Source organism: Parasteatoda tepidariorum, chromosome 4 (assembly GCF_982258835.1).
Source record: "Parasteatoda tepidariorum strain Cologne lab strain chromosome 4, Ptep-v5.0, whole genome shotgun sequence".
NCBI lineage: Eukaryota > Metazoa > Arthropoda > Arachnida > Araneae > Theridiidae > Parasteatoda > Parasteatoda tepidariorum.
The window spans coordinates 42,524,367-42,547,887 of NC_141758.1; the positions used below are offsets into that span (position 1 = coordinate 42,524,367).

Here is a 23,521-nt window from a genome sequence, read left to right on the forward strand (position 1 = left end):
ACCAGACTCATAGTTAAGGATGCAGAAAAACATAGTTTATTTATAAGATAACATTTATAAAAAGGTAAAAATGCTTGGCAAACACGCCAACACCAAAAATCGGCCTAAGCCGAAAACCCAAAAAAACACACAATTGAGAGGAAAACAACTGCTACTGACTATTTCTTCGTTATGAAGATAGGGGAGAAAACTCTCGCCAAAAAAAATTAAACTTTTGCGAATAACGCCTCGGTTGGTTGGAGAAGGATCAGAGGGGCAAATCACAGAGCTGCAAATATTGGCCGACTGGCGAAATTAATTGTTAAGCTCCATGCCAAACATGAAGCGGGGTTGTCTAAAGTGGTGACACACCTGGTAAAGAATTTTGTGGAATGTTCTGGAACATTCTTGGCGCCATCATAAGATCAAAAGGGGCGCTTTGCATTTGATGCAAGCCGAAACGTGGGAAAGGGGACTTGGTGTCACTCCTTCTCGCTCCAACAAAAGGGGTTTGCTGAATGGACATACATCTTGCTGTCAGCAAGTAACAAAAGGAGGAATCTTCTTTTAAAGGAAGAACATAAATGCAGAGAAAGATTACTTTCCCAAGGTTACAAAACAAATTGAGGCTTAAAACTTAAATATTACATGAAATATATTGCAAAGAATTATTGAATACTGATAAATAAATAACATTAATTACAAGTGTAAAAAGAAGAAATTAAAAAAACATACAATTAAAAGTTTATCACAAATTTAACAGTTACAATTATTTAAGCGTTTAATACATTATTAACAAATTAACAATTAACAAATGATTATTAAATTAGATGAATGATGATGATTAAATAAATTAGATGATTAGATAATTAAATTAGAATTAACAATTGATTTTACTTAATATGTAGTATACCATACTACATATATTCCCCCCAGATACAGAAAAAAAGGTGAAGCCTTTTTGTACAAAAACTAAATTCAGGACAGCAGGATCTGAAAATAAACAAATGCCAAAGCAATTAATACATCCAATGCAATAATGGGAAGACAAAAATCAGAAGCTGGGAAAAAGGTAAAATTTGCATCCAACAAAAAAAAAAAAAAACTTGAATAAATACTTAATTGACAACACACAAATACACTACACTGAAAAAAAAAAACTTGGTGAGATGTTAAGTTGTTTTCAAAGAATAATGGCAACACAAAGTCTAAAAAAAAAAAATTATATACACAATAAAGGAAAAAGGTTTACAAAATTCATCTGAAAAGCAAAAGTATTAGTGCTTGAGAATGAAATTCGTGAAAAGTCACAATTCGGGAGGGAGTCCATGTCAAGAAGAACCAATCAAGTAAGACAGATAAAAATATGTACTGCTCTTGTAGCTGTGCACCTTGATCTCAAACAACACATCCAACCATTTAGCTGCCATTAATTTGACGAAATATCACAGTTCAGTGAATCCAGAAGGCAACAATATATGATGCACGGTGAACTATGAAACACCGACATTGAGTTGCCACTAATTTGACGAAACCACACAGTTCAATGAAACCAGTAGGAGCAAGATATGAGACACCGTGAACGAAGAAACATTGTCATTAAATAAGAGGCCAAGTTTACCTCAGTATAAGACGGCAGGATCATGCCTCAGGAGCCGATAGTAGACAATACACACATCAGAAATATCCAGATACGGGATATAGACATCAGGGACGAAGACAGTTCGAGGTAGCAGATACACTGACCACTTCCAGATAAGGTCTGGCAAAGACAACTGGCAGAAGCCCAGATGAGGGATAGAAACATCAGGGATGAAGACAGTACAAGGTAGCAGATACACTGACCACTTTCAGATAAAGTCTGGCAAAGACAACTGGCATAAGTCCAGATGAGGGGTACAGGCATCAGGGATGAAGACAGTTCAAGGTAGCACCAGAAGACGGAGCCGAGCAGTACGGTTTGTGCCGTTGTAGTAAGTTCTGACTCATATGTTCATACAAATATTGCAAACAATTTATATTAGCTCAAACAAAGATATATGCATAAAAACAATACTTATAGACAAGTAAGTATAAACAAAAAATGAGAATAATGTACAATAAAAAATTTAGACTTTGTGTTAGACCAACAAGGTTTAGAACATGTCTCCAAAAAAGGTTGCATGAAAATGCATATAAAAATGACACATAGAAGATTGGGATAAACCCATTACTTAAAATTAAATTGCAGATTTAAAATTGCATTAAAGGTTATTTGTATAGTACCACATTCCAAAATAAACAAGGAAAACGTAATTGTATTAGAAAAAAAATCCAAAGTAATAATTAAAGTCACTTAAGTTACAAAATGTTTACATGAATAGTTGAGTGAAAACAAACTAAGAAAATAGGTAAAAAGTATTGCCCTGAGTTGATAAAAAATTAAACAAGAAAGTGATTAATTAATCAATGATTCTGAAACAAACCTTTCGATCACAACATTCCCAAAAAAAATCTTGTCAGGCCTGATAAGATGTCACATGTACGCCAGCGTAGCAGAGACATCCCAAAATTTTATGGGGGTTTGCAAGCAAAACATTAGCAAAATCACACAAACAGTTATTTGAATTAAACATGTGAACGAAGAAAATATCTAGTATTTTGTTGAGGCAATTTATTACTGGTAGCACACAGAGATGTTTTTCTATGTGGGGCTAACCTTAGACGGTTTGCATGAATTTTAAATACAGGAGCATTAGGATTAGATAAAAATTGAATACTAAAATTAACATCATTATGTTTTGTAACGATGGTGTATGGACCATTGAATTTGGGATTAAAAGAATCTTTGGATTTCAAATACACAATATCATTTACTTCGAATTTACGAAGTTTAGCTTTCCTTTCAAACTTACTGTTTTGATCAGTCTGATTCTGCCTTAAAGAAGTATAAGCATTACTATAATAATTATTTAAATCATTTAAAACCTGAGAAATATAAGAAGCTTGGTCTAAACTTATAAGTTTATTGTTAGAAATTTGGTATGTGTCAAAGAAAATACTCATTTCACGACCAAAATGAAGCATGTTGGGGCTATATCCTGTGGCAGGATGAATAGCACTATTATAGATCTGTTGGTGAATTAAAAGGGCAGATTGAATAGAAATTCCTTGTTCTCGCAAGGCAATCAACGAGGATTTTAAGGAAGTGTTTATTCTTTCTGAAACTGAGTTCAGTTGAGGGTGCCCTGAAGTGGTATGTATTACCTTAATACCTAGTTCAGAATTTATAGTATGAAACACTTCACAATTAAATTGAGTTCCAAGATCACTTAAAATCATGGTAACTCTACCCTACCAAACAATGACATATAATTTAACAAATGTTGGACCATAGTATTAGCAGTTAAGTTTCTTAAGTGATATAACACAGTAAACTTACTGAAGTGATCAATAACAGTTAACACATGCCCAGTATCTTTAATAGGTCCAACAATATCAATACTAATAAAATCCCCAGGGCGAGTAGGTATGTACACATTTTTTAAGGGGGCTGGTTTGACAGAATAATGTTTGATGCGAATACATGCATCACAAGATAACACATAGTTTAACGTGTCAGCATAGTAGCCTTTCCAATAAAATCTTTTCGACAATAACTCAAAAGTTTTCTTGACACCTGTATGAGATACATGAGTAATTTCCAAAACCTTAGGTCTGAGAGACTTGGGCACAACTATTAAATCAGCATAATCATTCTTATTATATTCTTTATGAAACATGAGTAGCTTAGTATCAGGGGATATAAAATATTTATCAATAATTTTAGTGTTTAAGTTATTATCATTTAATTTAGTAATGATATCATTAAGTTCTTGATCTTTGGTTTGATTGTCCTTAAAGGTTTCATTAGATATTTCAAATTTAGGGTCAGTTTGAGTAACACATACTAACTCATTATTTTTAGGATCAGAAAAAGGTACAATTAGGGATTCAGTATTATCAAGATCATTAAAATTACAGTCTTCTCTTAAATCAGGATTTTGGCATCGACTAAAATAGTCAGCTAGAACATTACAAGAACCGGGTACATATTTAAAATCAAAAGTGTACTCACTTAATAAAAGAAGCCAACGCGTTATAATGTCAGCAGGTGAAGTAGATTTTTTGTAGTATTTAAGGGGTTTAGAATCAGATAGAACTGTGAATGATTTGTTGTATAAATAGTACTTGAATGCTGTTATACCCTTAACAATGGCGAGCAACTCCAACTTTATAGCAGGATAATTTTTCTCACCCTTATTTAATGATTTGCTAAAATAACCTACTGGATGAAAACCATCCTCATATTCTTGTAATAACACAGCAGAAACTGCCATTTTACTTGCATCAGTGTTTAAAAAGAATTTCTTAGAAAAGTCAGGTAATTTGACAAACGGCTTGTTAAAAAAAATATCCTGTAAGGATTTAAATGCATCTTGATGCTGTTGGGTCCATTTAAATGAAATATTCTTCTTCGTAAGATCAGTTAAAACACCAGTTAATTCTGCAAAGTTGGGTATCAATGAGCGATAAAATCCGCATAAACCTAGAAATCGTTTAACTTGTTTTACTGTTTTTGGAGCAGCAAAATTAGTGATTTTAGCAATATTAAATTCAACAGGTGAAATTATGTTTTTGGCAATACGAAAACCTAAATAATCTATTTCTTGTTCAAAAAATCTACATTTAGAGGGAGTAAGAGTTACATTATATTTACTTAAAATGTTTAACACAGCTTTAACTTTAACCATCATGTCATCAAATTCATTGGCACAGATGATAAAATCATCTTGGTAGGCATAAATATGCTCAATTCCATGTGCCTTTAACTCATCAATAATTTTGTCAACGAAAGCTTGAAAGGTACTGGCACTAGTTTTGAGACCAAAAGGTAGTCGTTTGTTAGAATATGTACCAAAGGGTGTAGTAAATGTTAACACCTCCTGAAGTTCATCAGGGACCATTATTTGATTATAAGCACTTTTAAAATCTACTTTTGAATAATATTGAAACTGAGAAATATTGTTAATTAGAGTCGAAATCTTGGGAAGAGGGTACGTTGAATTTTCTATTATGGAATTAAGTAACCTAAAGTCTAAAGCAAGTCTATATTTGTTTTGATTAGAGGAATCAGTATCTTTTTTCTTTACTAAAACCATGGGCGAAGCCCAGCTAGAAACATTTCTTTCAATAATATTAGCATTCATTAACTCAGTGAGTTCATTTTTTACAATATCCTGTAAAGCTTGTGGTATCTCAAGGTAAGGTTTTAATAGGGTTATTGGATTTTAACTTAATACTGGGTTCGACTAAATCGGTACAGCCAAGTGTGGCAACAGATTTTGAAAAACAAGCATAATTATTTAATAAAATATCAGCAATAACATGTTTTTGAGATTCATTTAAATTATCAAGGTAAAAATCATTAATAGACAACTCTAATTTTCGTCTTTCAAGCATTTCAGGTGAAGCTTGAATCAAATTTACATACTCATTATTGACATTTTGGTTATCAAGATTATTTTTAACATCAAAATCACTAGAAATTGATCCAAATTTGCAAGACTTATTTAAATGAATTGGTGATGCACTTTTGTTATATATTAATACATGAAATGAATTTTGGGTTAAATTATGAACACTTGGATGCATTAATAAATCATTATGATTAATAAGGGGAGTAAACAAAATGTCATTATTTAAAAATTTGTCATTATCAGTAGAGACATTGATGAAAACACTTTCATTAGGATCAATAACAACCTTATTAGTTAAATGAACATGTGATATTACATTTTGAACATTTTTCTGTTCAGATAAAGGTAAAGCAAAAGGTAACGTAAAAGAGTCAAAAATCAATTCATTATTCTTAGAATCTATAATTATGTTATATTTGGATATTATATCATATCCAATGATACCTTGAAAATGAGAAGTATTAAATTTAGATACAAAAAAATGATGCTTAAACTGACTATTACTGATTTTAAAAGAAATTTGAGCACACGATAAAAAATTAAGTTCAGAGTTTAGTGTAGAAATTTTTACGTTTCTAGATAAATATTTAACTTTAGTTACTAATTTAATTTAGTCAAAAATATCTTTAGGCATTAATGAAATAGAAGCACCAGAATCAATTAAAAATGTGAACTTTTTATCACCAAACATTATATCAATAAGTGGTAAATTACATTTGTTTTCACTAAATAAATTAAACAAGGTTGTCTCATTAGACTTTGGATTTAAGAATTCAGATATTTTTGTCTTACCATCACCCATAGTGTGATTTAAATACTCAGAAGGTTGATCAGACTGATCAGAAACAGGGGTTCGTTTAGTTTGAAAAGGGACCACAGTTTGCCTACAATGTGGTCCCGACACTAGTTTAAATTGGGACGACCTTGATTTTGTGGTCTTCGGTTATTACTTGAACCACTATTTCTATTAGGATTTTGTCTAGAACCCTGCAAGTTCAAGTATTGGTAACATCGAGCCATAATATGACCATTTCTCCCACAAAAATGACATACAATTTGTTGTCTTGGGTTGTTATTTTCGGTTCTCCTCACATTAGATGTTGATGTTGTGAATTGAGGACAATTTTTTAGACAATGGTCAGGAGATTTACATAAAGGACATAAATTGACTGCCTCTTGAACAATAGTAGTCAATTGTTTAATTTGATCTTTGAGGATTTCGATTTCAGAGCATTGGTCCATATTTTTAGTATTATTTATAAAATTAACTGCAGCATTTGTATGTGGTGCAGAGCAGGAAGATATTATTTCTGCCTTGTTTACAATTGCCATGAAATCTGAAGGATCCTCAAAGGCTAGTTGAGTCTTTATGCTAGGAGATATAGCATTTAAGAATTGAATTGACTTAATTTTATTTAATGCGGCTGCATCATTAAAAAAAAGCATATGCCTGATGGGCTGCTGACTCAAGTCTATGGGCAAAATTTCTTATCGTTTCATTATGAAACATGTTTAGATCATTAAATTCAGCAATAGCTGAGGCTTCATTTTTTGTTGCACAAAAAAAATTTTGAAGGATTTTTACTGCTTCCTCAAAAGAATTGAGGCTTAGGCAACTAGGAGAAGTTGCAAAAAAGGTAAGTGCAGAACCCTTTAATTTGGACTTAAGGAAAATAAGGGCTGCCTGATTATTCCATTTGTTAAGTGCCTTAAGTTCCCTTACTTGGGACAAAAACCAGTTTAAAGTACTGGGATCCCCATAAAATGGGTCAATATTAAAGTGATATTCTCTTGAAGTTGGAATATCCTCACTCTGAGGGTCTGCTTGCCTAGTCCTTGGCATAATTAAAATATTCAAATACCAATAATTAAAAAAATGCTTCGGTAAAAATTTTTAATTATCTACCCCTAAATAAATTTATGAAAAACATGAAATAAAAATAAAAAACACCTTCATAAAAGTGCACACTTAAAACATAAACAATAGAGACATATTCTAAACTATTCAAGAATTTCCTTTCACCAATGATGCATCTCAAATAAAAACATTTAAAATAAATATAAAATAAACATAAGTACAATAATCGAATGAAAAGAAGTGCATCATTGAGTTTTCAGCATGTCAACTGTTGCAAACGCGGCACCAAATATTATGTGGTGTGGCTAAATCAAAAAGGGGGGTGACTAACATTAAGTCAACTTAAGATTAAATAAAATTTAGATACTAATTATGTAAAGGCCGAAAAGGTGATAATGGCGTACGTTGGAAGTGGGTACAAATTTTCAGGTAAGCGCAACAATGGAGCATGCTGAAAAAAAAAGGAAGAGAAAACAACTTATACTGTAAAATTACTCACCAGACTCATAGTTAAGGATGCAGAAAAACATAGTTTATTTATAAGATAACATTTATAAAAAGGTAAAAATGCTTGGCAAACACGCCAACACCAAAAATCGGCCTAAGCCGAAAACCCAAAAAAACACACAATTGAGAGGAAAACAACTGCTACTGACTATTTCTTCGTTATGAAGATAGGGGAGAAAACTCTCGCCAAAAAAAATTAAACTTTTGCGAATAACGCCTCGGTTGGTTGGAGAAGGATCAGAGGGGCAAATCACAGAGCTGCAAATATTGGCCGACTGGCGAAATTAATTGTTAAGCTCCATGCCAAACATGAAGCGGGGTTGTCTAAAGTGGTGACACACCTGGTAAAGAATTTTGTGGAATGTTCTGGAACATTCTTGGCGCCATCATAAGATCAAAAGGGGCGCTTTGCATTTGATGCAAGCCGAAACGTGGGAAAGGGGACTTGGTGTCACTCCTTCTCGCTCCAACAAAAGGGGTTTGCTGAATGGACATACATCTTGCTGTCAGCAAGTAACAAAAGGAGGAATCTTCTTTTAAAGGAAGAACATAAATGCAGAGAAAGATTACTTTCCCAAGGTTACAAAACAAATTGAGGCTTAAAACTTAAATATTACATGAAATATATTGCAAAGAATTATTGAATACTGATAAATAAATAACATTAATTACAAGTGTAAAAAGAAGAAATTAAAAAAACATACAATTAAAAGTTTATCACAAATTTAACAGTTACAATTATTTAAGCGTTTAATACATTATTAACAAATTAACAATTAACAAATGATTATTAAATTAGATGAATGATGATGATTAAATAAATTAGATGATTAGATAATTAAATTAGAATTAACAATTGATTTTACTTAATATGTAGTATACCATACTACAAGGCGTACCTTGACATAACCTTAAATCCGTCGCATTGTCCGTTGGATTGTTTTCACTCATTTTTTACAATTGTTATCCACTAAATTTGAAAATAAAAAATACTACCCTATTAAATTGTATGTGTATCAAATCAAACTAAAAAAATATTTATAGAAGAACAATACTTTTATTATTTTTATGCTAGTGAGAACCAAAACAATTTGGAAATGAATGAGGGAAAACTGAATCCTACCACGTAATTTCCCGGGGAATAAAAATGTAGCGTTAAACGTTTAACGCAACCTGGTTGGAGGTCGCATAAGAAGTATAACTTCAATAAGGAAATAATCCAAACAATACTTATTATATTACGAATTACTTATTCTTTTCGTATTGTTATACGTAAATTTCAAGCCAGAAGAAAAAGCTGAAAAGTAGTTAACTTTTTGTGCAATAATCATACAAGCACATTTTTTTGTTGTCTTTTAACTACTCTTTGTCTTTATAAAAATTTTTCTTTCTGCAGAAAATATATATTAAAATATATTAATAATGAAAATGATATATTTTTATAAAATAGTTATAGGGACAGGATGGGTAAAATGGGATAGTATGGCAAAATAGAGTTTTTCATAATCTCGCTCGTTAGAGTGTTTTGCTATAAGTTGTGCACATCATGTCTGATGTGCTCTTCTAGATGAAATACTTCTTGAAGTATCTCAGATAGATACGTTCCATTATCCTGATCTGTATGGCTGTTTGGCTAATTTATTTGTTAGGTTCGCGTGCCGACAATTACAGTTTGAAATTTCTGTTGAAAGGTTTTTTTTTCAATAAAGAACGTGAAAAAGAAGAACAATATTCATTGAAATTTTTTAATTTGGCCTAGTTGTTTTACATGTCTACCTTGTTGAGCGAAACTGGATGTTTTTAGATAAGTTCTTTTTTGCCTTAATCTTCTGAATTCTTTTCTAAACTTAAAATTTAAAAAATGGAAAAAATGACGAAATGAAATAGCTATAAATTAGATCAGCAACGGAAAAGTAAATAAAGCAGCTAATACAATAATCACATTTACGTTTGACACATCGAACTTAAAGACTTTAATTCTAATGGTTTGGATGCAAAATAGATGCAGATAATAGAGCAGTATATGCAATATATGGGCTCAATTTGTGCGTGGTGTTATGCAGCATGATGATACATTTATCTGTGAACTATTTATGTTCCGTTAACCTGTATTTGTAATCCGTTTCATTCTACACCTTAAGGTAAAGTGGAACAGCTTTGAATCTAGTTCTATTTAGATAATCAAATATGCTGCGTACTTTAATTAACACAGAGCCTTAACTTTTCATTTAACCAAGAGTTATTATTTTTTTATATTTTATAACCGTTGTTGAACAGAAGACACAGTTTAGCTTTTACAACTACCAATGCTCAACTCCGCAGTCTCATAATTTTGAATCCGATCCAGAAGACAAGGGAACTATTGGATCAAGTATAGGGAGAAATTTGCCTCCGTGGAGGACTTTTTGATGAAATTCACCCGTTACTTGGAGAGAAAAACCTCGTAAACCTCTCATGGTTAGTCTGACGGCAAGCTAACCTTTATCCATCTACCCCTGAGGATATTTACGTCAGCACTGTGGTCGGTGCGAGCTGGGTACGAAATTCGAATCAATCAGCCATCGCTGGGATCGAAACCGAGTCACCTTATTGGGAGGCGAGCGCTCTATCCGCTGAGCCGCCACGGCTCAAGACAGAGTTATTTGCCAGAATATCCCACTTTTGTCCAGCCTTTCCCCTAAAGAACATTTTATTTTATTAACTTTTTTTTTCAGTGGAGGCTCCATCGCCCCCTAGCTCACCAGACTACATAATCCCTAAAAATAGGTCTTTCCGAGAATACCAACTGAATAAGTTTAAAGAAAGAGCAGCTGCGGGTTCTGTAACCAACAAGGTTAAGAATACGCAAATAAGCACGGAAGTCAAAACAGAAAAAGTATTACTGCCGACTAGAATTTCTCACGCCACTAATGTCTCCAGACCGTTCTTGAATTCAACGTCAAGCTCCGTCGCGGATGATGGACCTGTGTTACCACCAGAAACCCTTTTGTTGCTGAAGGAGGCTAATTTAATCAGTCCAGAAATATTACCAACTCCCACTAAGAATGAAATGTCTCTGTTTTATGTAAGAAGATGTAGTTCAGTACCCAGTATGAGTCTCCAGCATTTGTCTAGTCAGCCCATTTACCTGGAACTTTTAGGTCAAGTGGAAGGTGAGCCCAATAGAATGTCGAATACTCTGAATGTTGGACACAAGACATAATGAAAAGACAGTAACATTCAAAGTGCTGGTTAGTATAATATTTGTGTGTAAATTCTCAATGGAATAAATTTTAATAAATTCAGTACTCAACGTTGTTCGAAAATACAATTCAGTACTCAGAATGATTGTGTTGCATTTAATGAAAATGAGCCCAAAAAGATTCCCCTACCATGAATGTTATAAATGATGCACCCAAAACTGAGCAAAATCGGATGTACCATTAAGTTCATCCAAATAAAGGAAAGCTAGCTTATTTAACTAGATTACACTTCAACGTATGGAAGTGAAATTTCGCTTTCTTTTATTTGATTAAGAGTGAAAAAGCAAAATAAATAGATAAAATATCGGAAACAATGCATCTAAATAGTATCTAAGTATAAATTACATTTATAAAATCTTACAATATGTCTTATAAGTATTTGATAATAATAGCTTATTTAATCACTTTCCCTAGTAACCCCTTTCTTTTCTATCGCCAAAGTCAGATGCACGATGTCTTGAAATTTTTTACTACTTACAAAGAGAAGGGTATTTTATAGTTTGTCACAGCTTTTGGATGTTCAGGTTTTGAGTTATCTTTACTACACTGTTTCAAATTGTCTTTAAAGGTTACAATTACTATGAAAAGCAAAATAAAGATCCTTTATTTCGCTTTTCATAGTAATTGTATTATCAAATGGAGAATATTATGAATGTATATAAGCAAGGTATGATGAAGTTAGCACTTCTCTATTGTAGAATAAGTGTTGCTAAGTGGTATCTATTAAAATATATTAACAGACATATTAATAACGGATTAATATATGTGTTTAATATACACTTTAATCATTTGAGACTATGTATTTCCTTCTCTTTTGCTCAGAAAAAGTTCCTAACTTGGTTAAATTAACCTCGTAATTGGTTTAATTAACCTCTAAGGATGTCTTGAAATTTTTTACCACTTACAAAGAAACGAGTATTTAATAGTTTGTCACTGATTCGAACTTTTTTTTTTTTTTTGGATGTCCGAGTTTTGAGTTATCTTTAAAAGTTAATGTCCTTTATTTTGCCTCTCATAGTAATTGTATTATGAAATGGAGAGTATTATGAATGTATATAAGCAAGTTACGATGAAGTTAGCACTTCTCTATTGTAGAATAAGTGTTGCTATGTAGAATCATAAAATATATTAACATACATATAAATAATGGATTAATATATGTGTATATATACATTTCACTCATTTATTTCCTTCTCTTTTGCTCAAAAATTAAGTTCCTAAGTAGGTTAAATTGAGTGTATATAAATAAATAAATATTTGGAGAAATAGATTTGTGGAATTGAGTATTGTAAGAAAGTGTATTTTTATATAGATATAACCTTTTTTCTGTAGATATTGCGTTGCTAAATAAAACATATTAAGAATATATATAATTATACAAGTATCTGTAAGGTTATGTAACATCCGTTTTTGTAGAAATGTATTGGTCGAATAGAGTATATAACATGTACCTTTATATAAAAACATCTGTAAAGATACAGAATTAAAGTTTTTGTCGAAATCGAATTCTGTCTAATCGAATCGAATTTGATGTATATAGTATATTAGTTATGTAGAATATTAATATACTCTGTATATTTAATTGATGTCGATAAAAACATAACTTTAGCATGAATCTTTACAGATCCACAAAAATAGATGAATTACTTTTCTGTTGAAGTTGATTGCTAATAAGACCACATTAAAAGTCTGTATATCCTTACAAATGTCTATTAAAGTATGCAACTTTCTTTTTTTAGAAATTGATTTGCTAAATAGAGTATGTAACAATATGTGTCATAATATAAGCATCTTTAAATAAAGATACTTAATTTCCATTTTTTGTAGAAATGGATTTTTTAAATAGAATATTAAGGATGTGTGTGTATGCACAAATATCTATAAATATAAATAAATTACTTTTCTTCATAAATTGAGTTTCAATTAGTACTTATTGAGAATGAGATAAAAGTTTTAAGATGCTTAGTAGATATTGAGTTATAATTTTAAAGACACGTCTACAAGTACCTTTAAAACGATACAACTTCCTTTTTGAAAGAAAAAAATTTACTAAATAGCGTATATTACGAATGTGATATAAAGTCTATAAAGATACAGTTATTTCATTTTTTTCTAGAAATTGAGTAGCGAATTAGAATAAATATATTGATTTGTATAAACATTCGCAAATATATACACCGAAGAGCCGTTACATTAGGACTACCTTTAGCCCTCAAAACTGCTAGCACACGCCGTGGCATTGATTCTACAAGGTGCCGAAGGTAGTCAGAGGTATCTGGTACCAAGCGCTCACCAACTGGTCCTGCAATTCCCTCACATTGCGAGGGCGTAGCGTGGCAGCACGAATTTGGTTTTCCAAGTAGGACCACAAATCCTCTATTGGATTAGATTAAGGCCAGGTGAATTTGGCGGCCAAGACATGACTTGAAAGTCACTGGAAAGTTCCTCGAACCAATCCATGACGATTCGACCCTTATGACATGGTGCATTATCCTGTTGGTAAACACCATCCCCCACAGGAAAAACTGTTGCCATGAATGGTTGAACCTGGTCTGCAACTATGTTCAAGTAGCTTACAGAGGTCAGGGATTGTTCTATGAGGATTATGGGTCCTAATGTGCCCATAAAAACATTGTTCCTGGGCGAGAAAGCATGAAAACCTGGGCGATCTCATTGTTATAGATGGAGGGTGGTCATAATGTAATGGCTCTTCGGTGTATGTTGTAATTGATACTTAATAAAAAAAGTGACACAGAGACAAGGCAGATTTTACATAGTTTATTTTTCCTGCAAATAAGCAGGAAAATGGAACACATTTGTTTTCTTATTGACATAGAACAAAGACGTCACATTTATCAACACTGGGATTGTAGGAGCTACATGTTCTCCGCTTTCAACACACTTTTAAATTATCAATTAATCATTAATTCTTTTTTTTTTAAAAACAACACTCTTATCAGTTAATAGTTTTATTTTACACAATACAACAATTTTTGTAGCCACTTTTTACAGCGAAATAAAATAATTAAAAAGCATACAAGTCAAAAATACAACATGCGCTCTAATCACATGAAGACTGTGCTTCTTTTTTCAAGCACAAAAAACATCCACAAATTGAAAATTTAAAGCGCTTTGCATCAATATTACAGTAACTCATTTTTACAGCATCTTTGCCTTTCCATTAACATAAAAAATTTACAAGCAGTTTGTATACGTTTTAATAGAAGTCGCGAAATTTGTCTATCTTTCTTCTTTTTCTAAGACAGTATTATAACAGTTCTTTCTTTTTTGATAAAGTCATAAGTAAATTTTTTTCGTTGGGTTATCGTTTTCAAATGTAACAAATAAAAAAAAGAATTTATTAACAATTTAATTTCAGGTACTATGCTAGTATTGGAAAAAATTATAACAAGTAATCGTTAAAAACGGTTATTTCTTTATTTTTCTCATAAAAAAACCGACAAAGAACTTTACTCATCTTGAATCAATAAGAAAATAATAGATATGTAAAAAATATGTAGAACAAAACAAGAGCGCATTTTATTACCTAAACTTCTTTTTAGTAATCGAAATACATATGCTATTTTGAATATTAAAATTCTACAACCAAATTAATCATCTGATATCTCGCAAAAAATATATATTGCAGCAAACAATTCTTTTGAATAATATTTAAATTTATATTATAAAACTTCAAAATTTAAAATGAAAAAGACATTAGCTTTTTTAAATTTGTTATAATACACAAATGTAAAGTAGGTAAAAGTCAAAACATTTTTATCGATTTGCTGTAAATTTAAAATTTTGAAGTTAGTAACAATTTGTGAGAAAATATAGCAGACGATTTTTTATAAATTTTAGACAACTATGTTAAACTAATTAGCAGTATTCGTGTGACTATCAGAATCAAAAGCAATAGTTAATCATTCTTTTAAAGAACTCTTTGCCTGCATTTTTGTGTATTTCAAATTCTGTAACAGTCTTCCAGAAAATACAGCAGGCGATATTTTTAAAAATATCAAACGATTTTATTAAATTTTATTTGTCATTAAAAAAATAGAACTTTTTTTTTTAAATAAAATTCACAAACGAAACAGATCGGGTAAAAATATACTTATGGCTTCATCAAATAAAGAAATAATCTCTCAATATCAATTGTTCAAAAAGTATTGAGAAAACGGTTCAACACACGTAAATACAAATTCTGCGCATCAGTAAAAATAATATGCAGGCTTATATAGGATCACAAAAAGCACTAACTCTGCACCTGCACATTAGAGTAATGAAAACTTTATAAAATTATTGCATATATAGTGGAAGCATGTATTTCATTTGTTTGTATTTTTTTTATTCAAAAAATTCTTTCAGGGAAAAAATTATGCAGAAAAATACAGAACTAAATTCTAGTCTCCAAATTTTTTTTTCTCCACGTCATGTGTAAGTTTTTTTCAAAAGTAGTTTTTATCACAATAAATAGAGGTATTATTAAATGCCATTTATAAAGCAAAGAGCTTCAAGTATATAAAAAAACTTCCCTTTTTCAATCTCCTGTTCGAGCAAGCCATTTGTCAATTTAGAGTTTTTGTTTCAGCAAAATTTTTTAAGCAAATAAACAACAGTTATTACCATAACACACATAGATATCAATAAAACACATTTTTTCAAAAAGGAACATTTAGAACTGATAAAGAGCCAAGTACAAATTAAAACATAACTTATTTTTTCAAGTTATGGCGAAACAAATAACCATCCCATGAAAAAGCAGTTGGTGTTTTCAAATACTTAGGAAATCCTAAATGCATAAATAAATGACTCGGTATAAATTACAAAATGAAAAATTATAAACAATCTGTACACGTAGTGTTCCACACATTGATTATATAATGAACAAGTGATTGTACACAAGTGTATATATATATAGTGTTGTGTGTATATATATATAATGATTGAATAAGCTTTGTCAAAATTTCGAATAATACTAATAGTACCAACAATACATGTACTGTTTCATATGTTTGAAAGATGCAGAAAGTTCGGCTAAATATTGCAGTTGTATTAAAAATTGCGCAACCTACCTGTGCAGTTGTTTTAGTAACAGTACGGCGCTAAACTCAAGTGTCGAATGTGAATTTAAATAGCCCATCTAACGCAAACTAAGTCAAAATTTGCATTTTACACATTTGCAAACGCAATTATGCCATTTTTGTCGGTTTTAAATGAGTGAAATAAAAGTTTTCTTAAAAAAAAAAAAAAAAAAAGGTCTACCCATCTTAGATAGAGGATTAACAAGCGAACTCGACTTGCAATCATCTGCGTGTCTTTAAATGCTTTAGAAATAGTGTACAAAAACAAAATTTGATTTAATATTAAAAAAATGTGGTTTGTTTAGGAGGAAAATTTCATGGAGGGAATATGGTCGCAAACCATAAAACCAACGTGAAAAAGTGCGCCAGCACTCTTTAAAACCGTCCGCAATTTTAAAGTGTAAAACTAAAATAGAAATGCTCAAATATTGGCGTTTTTTTATATAATAATATTGTAATGAATCAGTAAAATATTTGGTTTCGTATTTACTTTTTGATGACAGTTATTACAGTTCGCAACTAAGTAAATTAACAACAAGGAAAATAGTTGTTTTAAACATTGTATGCTGGGAATAAAGAGCACAAAAAAAATTCATGTAATTAAAACAGGGATACTTACAAAATGCTAACAAATGGAACGCATATAAATCAATATAAATTTTAAGTAAGGAAATTACGTAGAATTGAAAAAAAAAATAATGCGTATAACACTTAAAAACAGAAAAACATGATGTAATTTTATAAAACGAAATGTTAAATTTTTAAGAATCATATTTAGTGTGTTATAACACATTTTAAATTTAAATTTATGACTGTGTTCTGTTATGGCTAATTTATGTTTATGGCTGTAAATTTCTTCTAAGGAAGAAAAGTTTAGAAGTATCTTATTATACAGGTGGAAAATATATTTAAACTGTTTGAATCAACAATAATTAACTAATTCGGTTTTCATAATTCCTGTGAAAAGAAATTCCATACCGTAATTTTGTGACAGGGAAAACTACGCGAGAATTACGACTACTTTAGAATTTTATTATAATATATATTATAATATATATTAAGCACTAACTGAAGTGTTTAATCTAGGCGTTACCGTAATTTTTTGTTCTTTTTAAATCGAATATCAAGCAGAAGATAATTTTAAGCAGCAATTTAATAGAAATGATGCAGATACTAAAGATGAATATCAAGGCACTTTTTTGAAGAGGAGCATAACGCCAATAAAAAAGGAGGACTAATTAATTAAACTAGTTAACACAGCGATTAAACATTCAATTCTACACGTTAAGTTAAGCGATAATTTTATTATAACTTGTATGGTTGTCAATAAAAAGTATTATAAGAAAATATCTCAAAAATATCAGTAAAGCTTAATACTGAGAAGTTTCAATTTGTAGTGATTTTAGTTCCAAGGCCTCCCATTTCTTCGATTTTGTGAGAAAAAAAAAGAAAGAAAAAACGCTATTGGCTTAAAAATAGCAAGCACAATTTTGGGCAATTATTTTTAACAATTTATATTGTATTCCTAATTTTTACGCTTTTTTTTTTAAATTTTAAATTATATCGATTGATTTTTTTAAAATTATAAAAAGCAGTTTCCATTTAAATAGTACTGATAAGAAACAATTTTCTTTTCGATAGCATTTTAAAGCAGCTTTCCTTTAAATAGTACTGAAAATACAGTTTTTAAAAAAGTTTTTTTTGTTTTAGTAATACTTAAAAGCAGTTTTTCTCTAAGCAACAATTAAAAAAGAAATTTTTATTTTTGCAGAATTAAAAATCTGTTTTTAGTTTTAATAGTACTTGAGAACTATTTTATCAGCGGAAATTTAAAATAAAAAAAAATATATAAATGACTAGTAGCATTGTTGTTCACGAATCTAAACTAAAAACAAGATAGCTAAGCAGGGTATTAAACACACTTAAACTGACACGAAAAAAATCACAAATAAACAAATCATGTACACAATGAAAAAAAAATTATTATTTTTTTTTATGTGTCGCAGTTACAGTTAAATATAAAGTCATTATAAAGAATATCTTTTTCGTGTTATTATTTTTAATTTTTTCACACGTAGGCAAGCAGGGTGAAAAAAAGCTACAAGTTACAAATGTATTTACAACAATATATCACGTAAAGGAATAGCACTTTGTTGCCTATACAAAGCAGACTTTTTTTCCACCAAGGCATTGGTAAAATATTGGCTCGCTTAGATATATTGCTGAAAGATGGCGCCACCATTTAATGTTGGCAGAAATTAAACTGCACTTGATAATTTTTTTTTCTTTTTTTTTTAAGTTTTCAGATAAGACTAATATCTAAATCGAATATGTACAACTCAACTAAGTGACAATTTGTGTATTGCAAAGTTTTTTTGCTGCATTTCCTTTTAGTGCATTTTCAATCACTTTTTCCTACAATGCAAGCCCTAAATCGGCATTTTTCAATAACAAAATTTGATTGATGAACAAAAGAAAACAATTTTATCAACTTAAATAGCAGGGGTATATATGTATAGTCATTTATAATATATATATAATATGTGTATAACAAATATGAAACAGCTCTGATTTTTTTTTCCTGTTAATAACAACTGTACACATGACGAAACAACGGGAAGTACTATTGCTCTGTTTGTGAAAAGCGTTGATTTTTTTTTGTATATATTTTTTTTCTCTGCTAGACTTTTTTTCATCTAACAATCTACATAGTCTACATAACTACATTGAAGTGTCACACAATTACATTTACAAGGTGAAACTCCTTTTGTTGTACACACAGCATTAAAGGAGTTTTATATATTTATATATATATTTATATAATAATAATAATCGCTGCCAAAAATTGCCACAGAAAAAATGTCCTTTAAGTATTGCCTCGAGATAAGAGTTAGGGTGCCAATGTTCAGGTTGTTGTTTTTTTTCTTCTAGCAAACTACAATGACTCAAAAAATCAAACAACAGACTGGAAGAGTACATGTAACATCATCGGAGTGACCAAAAAATGTGTAATAAATGTCCATAACACACATTACGAACATGATCAGAAAATAACCAACCACAAAATACATAGTTATGTATATGAATGATGTATGTATATATATATATACGCATTTAGTAAACTTTTCAATATAAGGTAAAAACATTTTGACAAGCGACACTTTTTCGAAGTGGGCCTCTCCACACATTAACACCAAAGGTGTATTTTAATAGCTTTCTAATGTCACAGAGCTACAGACCATTCATCAAAGATTATTGCTGCAAAGTTGGAAAATGAGAGCTGAATTGAAACAGGCTCACAACTGTATTAACTACATAATTTGACCACAAAGATGAACTATTTTAAATACTACCAGTTTGAAATTAATGCAATTAAGAAGTTTTAGGGAAATGGTAGACTCTTACGGCCTTGGCAATACTCGAAAGTCCCAAAATGCATTACATGATTTGAATATCCTTAAAAATACCCCCCGTGATCAGAATATCCAAAAATCCTCACAATATCTCTCTCTAAATTACTGCAAAAACCTTAAATACGCGATGTTTTTTTGAAAAATTATCATTTCTAGTTTTCCTGTAGTTTAGGTAAACAAGACTATTTCTTTAAATGCAATTTCCTTATAACATTTCATAAGCTATTTCATTAGTTCTGATTACGGATTTTTTTTTCAAAATTTTGAATTATTTATTGTTTTAATTAAAACTATATTTCCAAAAATAAATTAACAATATTTTTTTACGTTCTTCTGAAGAATCTGCGCATAATTTTGCGATTTTGTAAAAAAAATAGGGTCTTAATTTTTTTGGAAAGTAAAAAAAAAAAAAAAAAAAACTATGATTTGATTTGACTTTTTCTTTTAAATTGCAAAAAAATATACTCATAAATGAAAGAATATGTGAAAATAAGGTCCTGCATTTCAGACACAAAAAAAAAAACACACACACAAAAACCATGTCTTTTAAGAAATTTTAGTTCTAAAATTTTGACATGAAGACGTCATTGACTTCGTTTTTCAAAAACAAGGATTTATGAAAATTCCGTTTTCGCGATGTGCCCATTTTGACGATAAAATATTTCCTGATGGGTCCATTTTAGTGATAGAACTTTTTGTGATGTGTCCACTTTTAAGACAAAATCTTTTACAGTGGATCCTTTTGAGGATAAAATATTTTGGAATAGATCGTTTTAATGATAAAATTTTCATAAGGGTCTATTAATGGGCCGAAACTCATAAAATGGTCCCAGTCAAGACTTAAAAAAGTGGTGTAACAATAAATTGGAAAAAATACAACATGTAACAATAATGGTGCATTTAAGTGTTTATCAACTTTATTCTTAGCTACATTATATGAATCTCCATTTATGGCACTATTTTGCGAGTGTGTTTACATTATCATAAAATTATTTTATCATTAAATGCAAGTAATATTTCTATGTTATTGCTAAGCATTCAAGGAACTTTGAGTGAACCTACTATCAGATATTACTTTAAAAAGATAAAATTTTGCAACAGCTTTGTTGTTCATTTAGTAATTACTTTAATAATTTCCAATGTAATCCGTCGAAGTTAGTGTTATATGTAGGATTTAAAATAGCTGATATTTCTGGTCAACTTTACAAGAAACCACTATAAACAGTGAACAAGATATAAATAAAGGCTTTAAAAGGAATACTTTAAATCTAAGAGCGGATCGTTGTCATAGAAAACAGCCAATGCACAACAATAATTACTTTGTTTATAAGATTTAATCTATTACAATAGAGTTTGACAAGGCAGGGTCTTTGAAAAGCTTTTTCAGTGCAAGAAAAACACATAAAAAGATTAAAAAAACATAGATTTTTTTTTTAAATAAGAATTTATGGAGCAACAAAAAAACTATATTATACAATGGAATTTTTTCAGGGAATAAAACACAAACTTTAATCCACACGGCTATTAGAAAAGAATTATTTGAATTTTAAAAGCTATATTTCACAAGTATAGTGTGTAGTAACTAATTACACACACAAACAATATTTCTGTTAATTTGCAAAATATATCTTTATAAAATCCCGTCATCACTTTAAAATGACCCTGTATAATAAAATAACAAATTTGAAAAAAAAAATATTTAGTTTTCAATAAAATTTATACAAATTTTTCACTGTGAATATTAAACAATAAAATTTCAAACCAAATAAAAAATATCGCAGTTTTTAATTACTTATTTTTATGTTAAAGAATTTGATTAAATTATTTTAATGAAATTCAAATAAGATACATAAATAGTAAATACTTATTAAAAAAGATTTAAAAAAAAAACAAACTAAAAACATATTTTTCAAAGGAGTTTAGAGATCATGCAATGAAACATAGATAAAAGCAGTTCCTCATTTGAACTAGAGCTTGTGCATTGGTATTGCTATAACATTTCGTGCTGAGGCTAATGGAAATCAAACAAATAAATACATTTTATGCAAAAGAATTTATTATAAATACTAGATTTACTTGATGCAAATATAAAGTCTATATCACCAATAAAATCACAGTAGCAGGTAGCAAAAAATATTCATAAATATAATTCATCTGCTTATTTTATAGTATAATTATAATTAACAGTTGTAGTGAAATAGACACGTTTTACAAAGACACTTAATAGCAATTCGAACCATAAAGCAGCCCATTTTTAAGTTAAAATTGTCAATGTAAACAAAAAAACAATGAGAATGATATTTAAGATAATAAAACTCAATATATAATTACATTTTACTTTACCAATAATAATGATGTAAATATATTTAATCTAAACAATTTATTAAAGTAGAATTGTAAAAAAGTACATTTACACTTAATTCCAATTAGAAGTTGTTTCCCGTTAAGAGGACAGTTGATTTGCACTGATTTTAAATATATTTTAGGAAGCCCAGATTTCATTTTGTAGAAATGATTAACAAAAGTCAGAAATTGTAATCATAAATTTATTTCTTATATGATAAAGGCTTGTATCAAATTAATAAATACGTCAATCTCCAATAGTTCTCAAAATATCTTTGAATGGTTTTAGGTCACTTGTTTGGTTTTTAGGTACTGTTATTGTTAAACTGCATTATTTAATAAAGAATTATTGATATCAAACAAAAAGAAGCGTTGAAGTTAAAGCTTGTAATATGAAGTGCATATTGTACTTATATTAAAAAATAATAGCCTTAAAAAAAGCTTTCAATAAAAAAATCCATAAAAAAAGCTTTTAATATTGCATTTGCGTTAAAAAAAAGAATAACGATGGATTTAAAGCTTATAATAAGAAATGCATATCAGATTTACATTAAAAAATAGCTATGGTTATCAAAATTCATGATAAGAAATGCATAATATATCCGTGTTAAAAAAGTAGCGATGGAACTAAGGCTTATAATGAGAAATGCATATTCGATTTGTGTTAAAAAAACAATAGCGATGTAAATAAAACAGAAAAAGCATTTTGCATTTGTGTTAAAAAAAGAATAGCGATGGAGCCTAAGCCTATAGTAAGAAATGCATATTGTATTTGTGTTAAAAATCTACCAATGGTGTTAAAACTAATAATAAAAAATGCATATTAGATTTATGTTAGAAATAGAATAGCAATGGAAATAAAGCAAGGAATGCACATTGCATTTGTGTTAAAAAATTAAATTAACTAAAATAAGAAATGCATTTGGGTAAAAATAAAATGGGGATGCAATAAAAGATAATAAAAACATATAAACACTATATTTGTGTTAAAATAGAATAGTTATGATAGCAAAGCATTTCTTGTTAACAAATAAACAATGTAGTTGCCCAAAAAATTTAATATTAAAAAAAATAGAAGCAAAAAATTTAATTTGAAAATTAAAATAAGTATGCTTTGAAACTTTATGTATGCAATATATGAAGAAAAAAAATTAAACGAAATTATTTTTAAAACCAAATAAAATTTAATGGTAACATAAAATTAAAATAAATACGACTCCTTTTTAAAGATATATAGAGAAAATACTTATATTAATACAAAAATTTGTTAAAATCAAAATAACTTCTGTTAATGACAACAAAACTTGTCTGGTATAAATCTTTAAAAATAGAAAACCTGTAAAAATGCAAGCATCACAAATAACAATAAATCTTTGGTATAAAATTAATAATTTTTAGTCAAATGAAACTATAATGATGAATGTGAATAACATAAATAGTTTATCAATAAATAGTATTTTTTTCCAAATTTTATTAAAATAATTAGTAGGCCACTTAAAAAATTATTTTTTTGTATCATGGAGGCTGATTATTAAAAATAAGATTTATTTTTTTAATATAATTTATCATAATATTGAATTAGGTAACAAAAGTTTGG

General features: G+C 29.5%; 1 protein-coding gene and 1 long non-coding RNA gene across 4 annotated transcripts in view; one reads left to right on the top strand and one right to left on the bottom strand.

Annotated features, from left to right (window-relative positions):
• LOC107436675 (uncharacterized) overlaps positions 1 to 12,901 on the top strand; it is a 61,137-nt gene extending 48,236 nt beyond the window's left edge. For all 3 annotated transcript variants that reach the window (XM_043040901.3, XM_043040902.3, XM_071182211.2), the window contains one exon: positions 10,557 to 12,901. In XM_043040901.3, the coding sequence (XP_042896835.1) occupies positions 10,557 to 11,044 (488 nt within the window). In that variant the 3' untranslated portion in view covers positions 11,045 to 12,901. The remainder of the gene's footprint in view (positions 1 to 10,556) is intronic.
• LOC147810928 (uncharacterized) lies at positions 849 to 1,662 on the bottom strand. The gene is made up of 2 exons (XR_015433032.1): positions 1,601 to 1,662; positions 849 to 972 (listed from the first exon to the last, which is right to left on the bottom strand). It is a non-coding gene; the product is annotated as an uncharacterized LOC147810928 (long non-coding RNA).
• Positions 12,902 to 23,521: the final 10,620 nt, after the last annotated feature.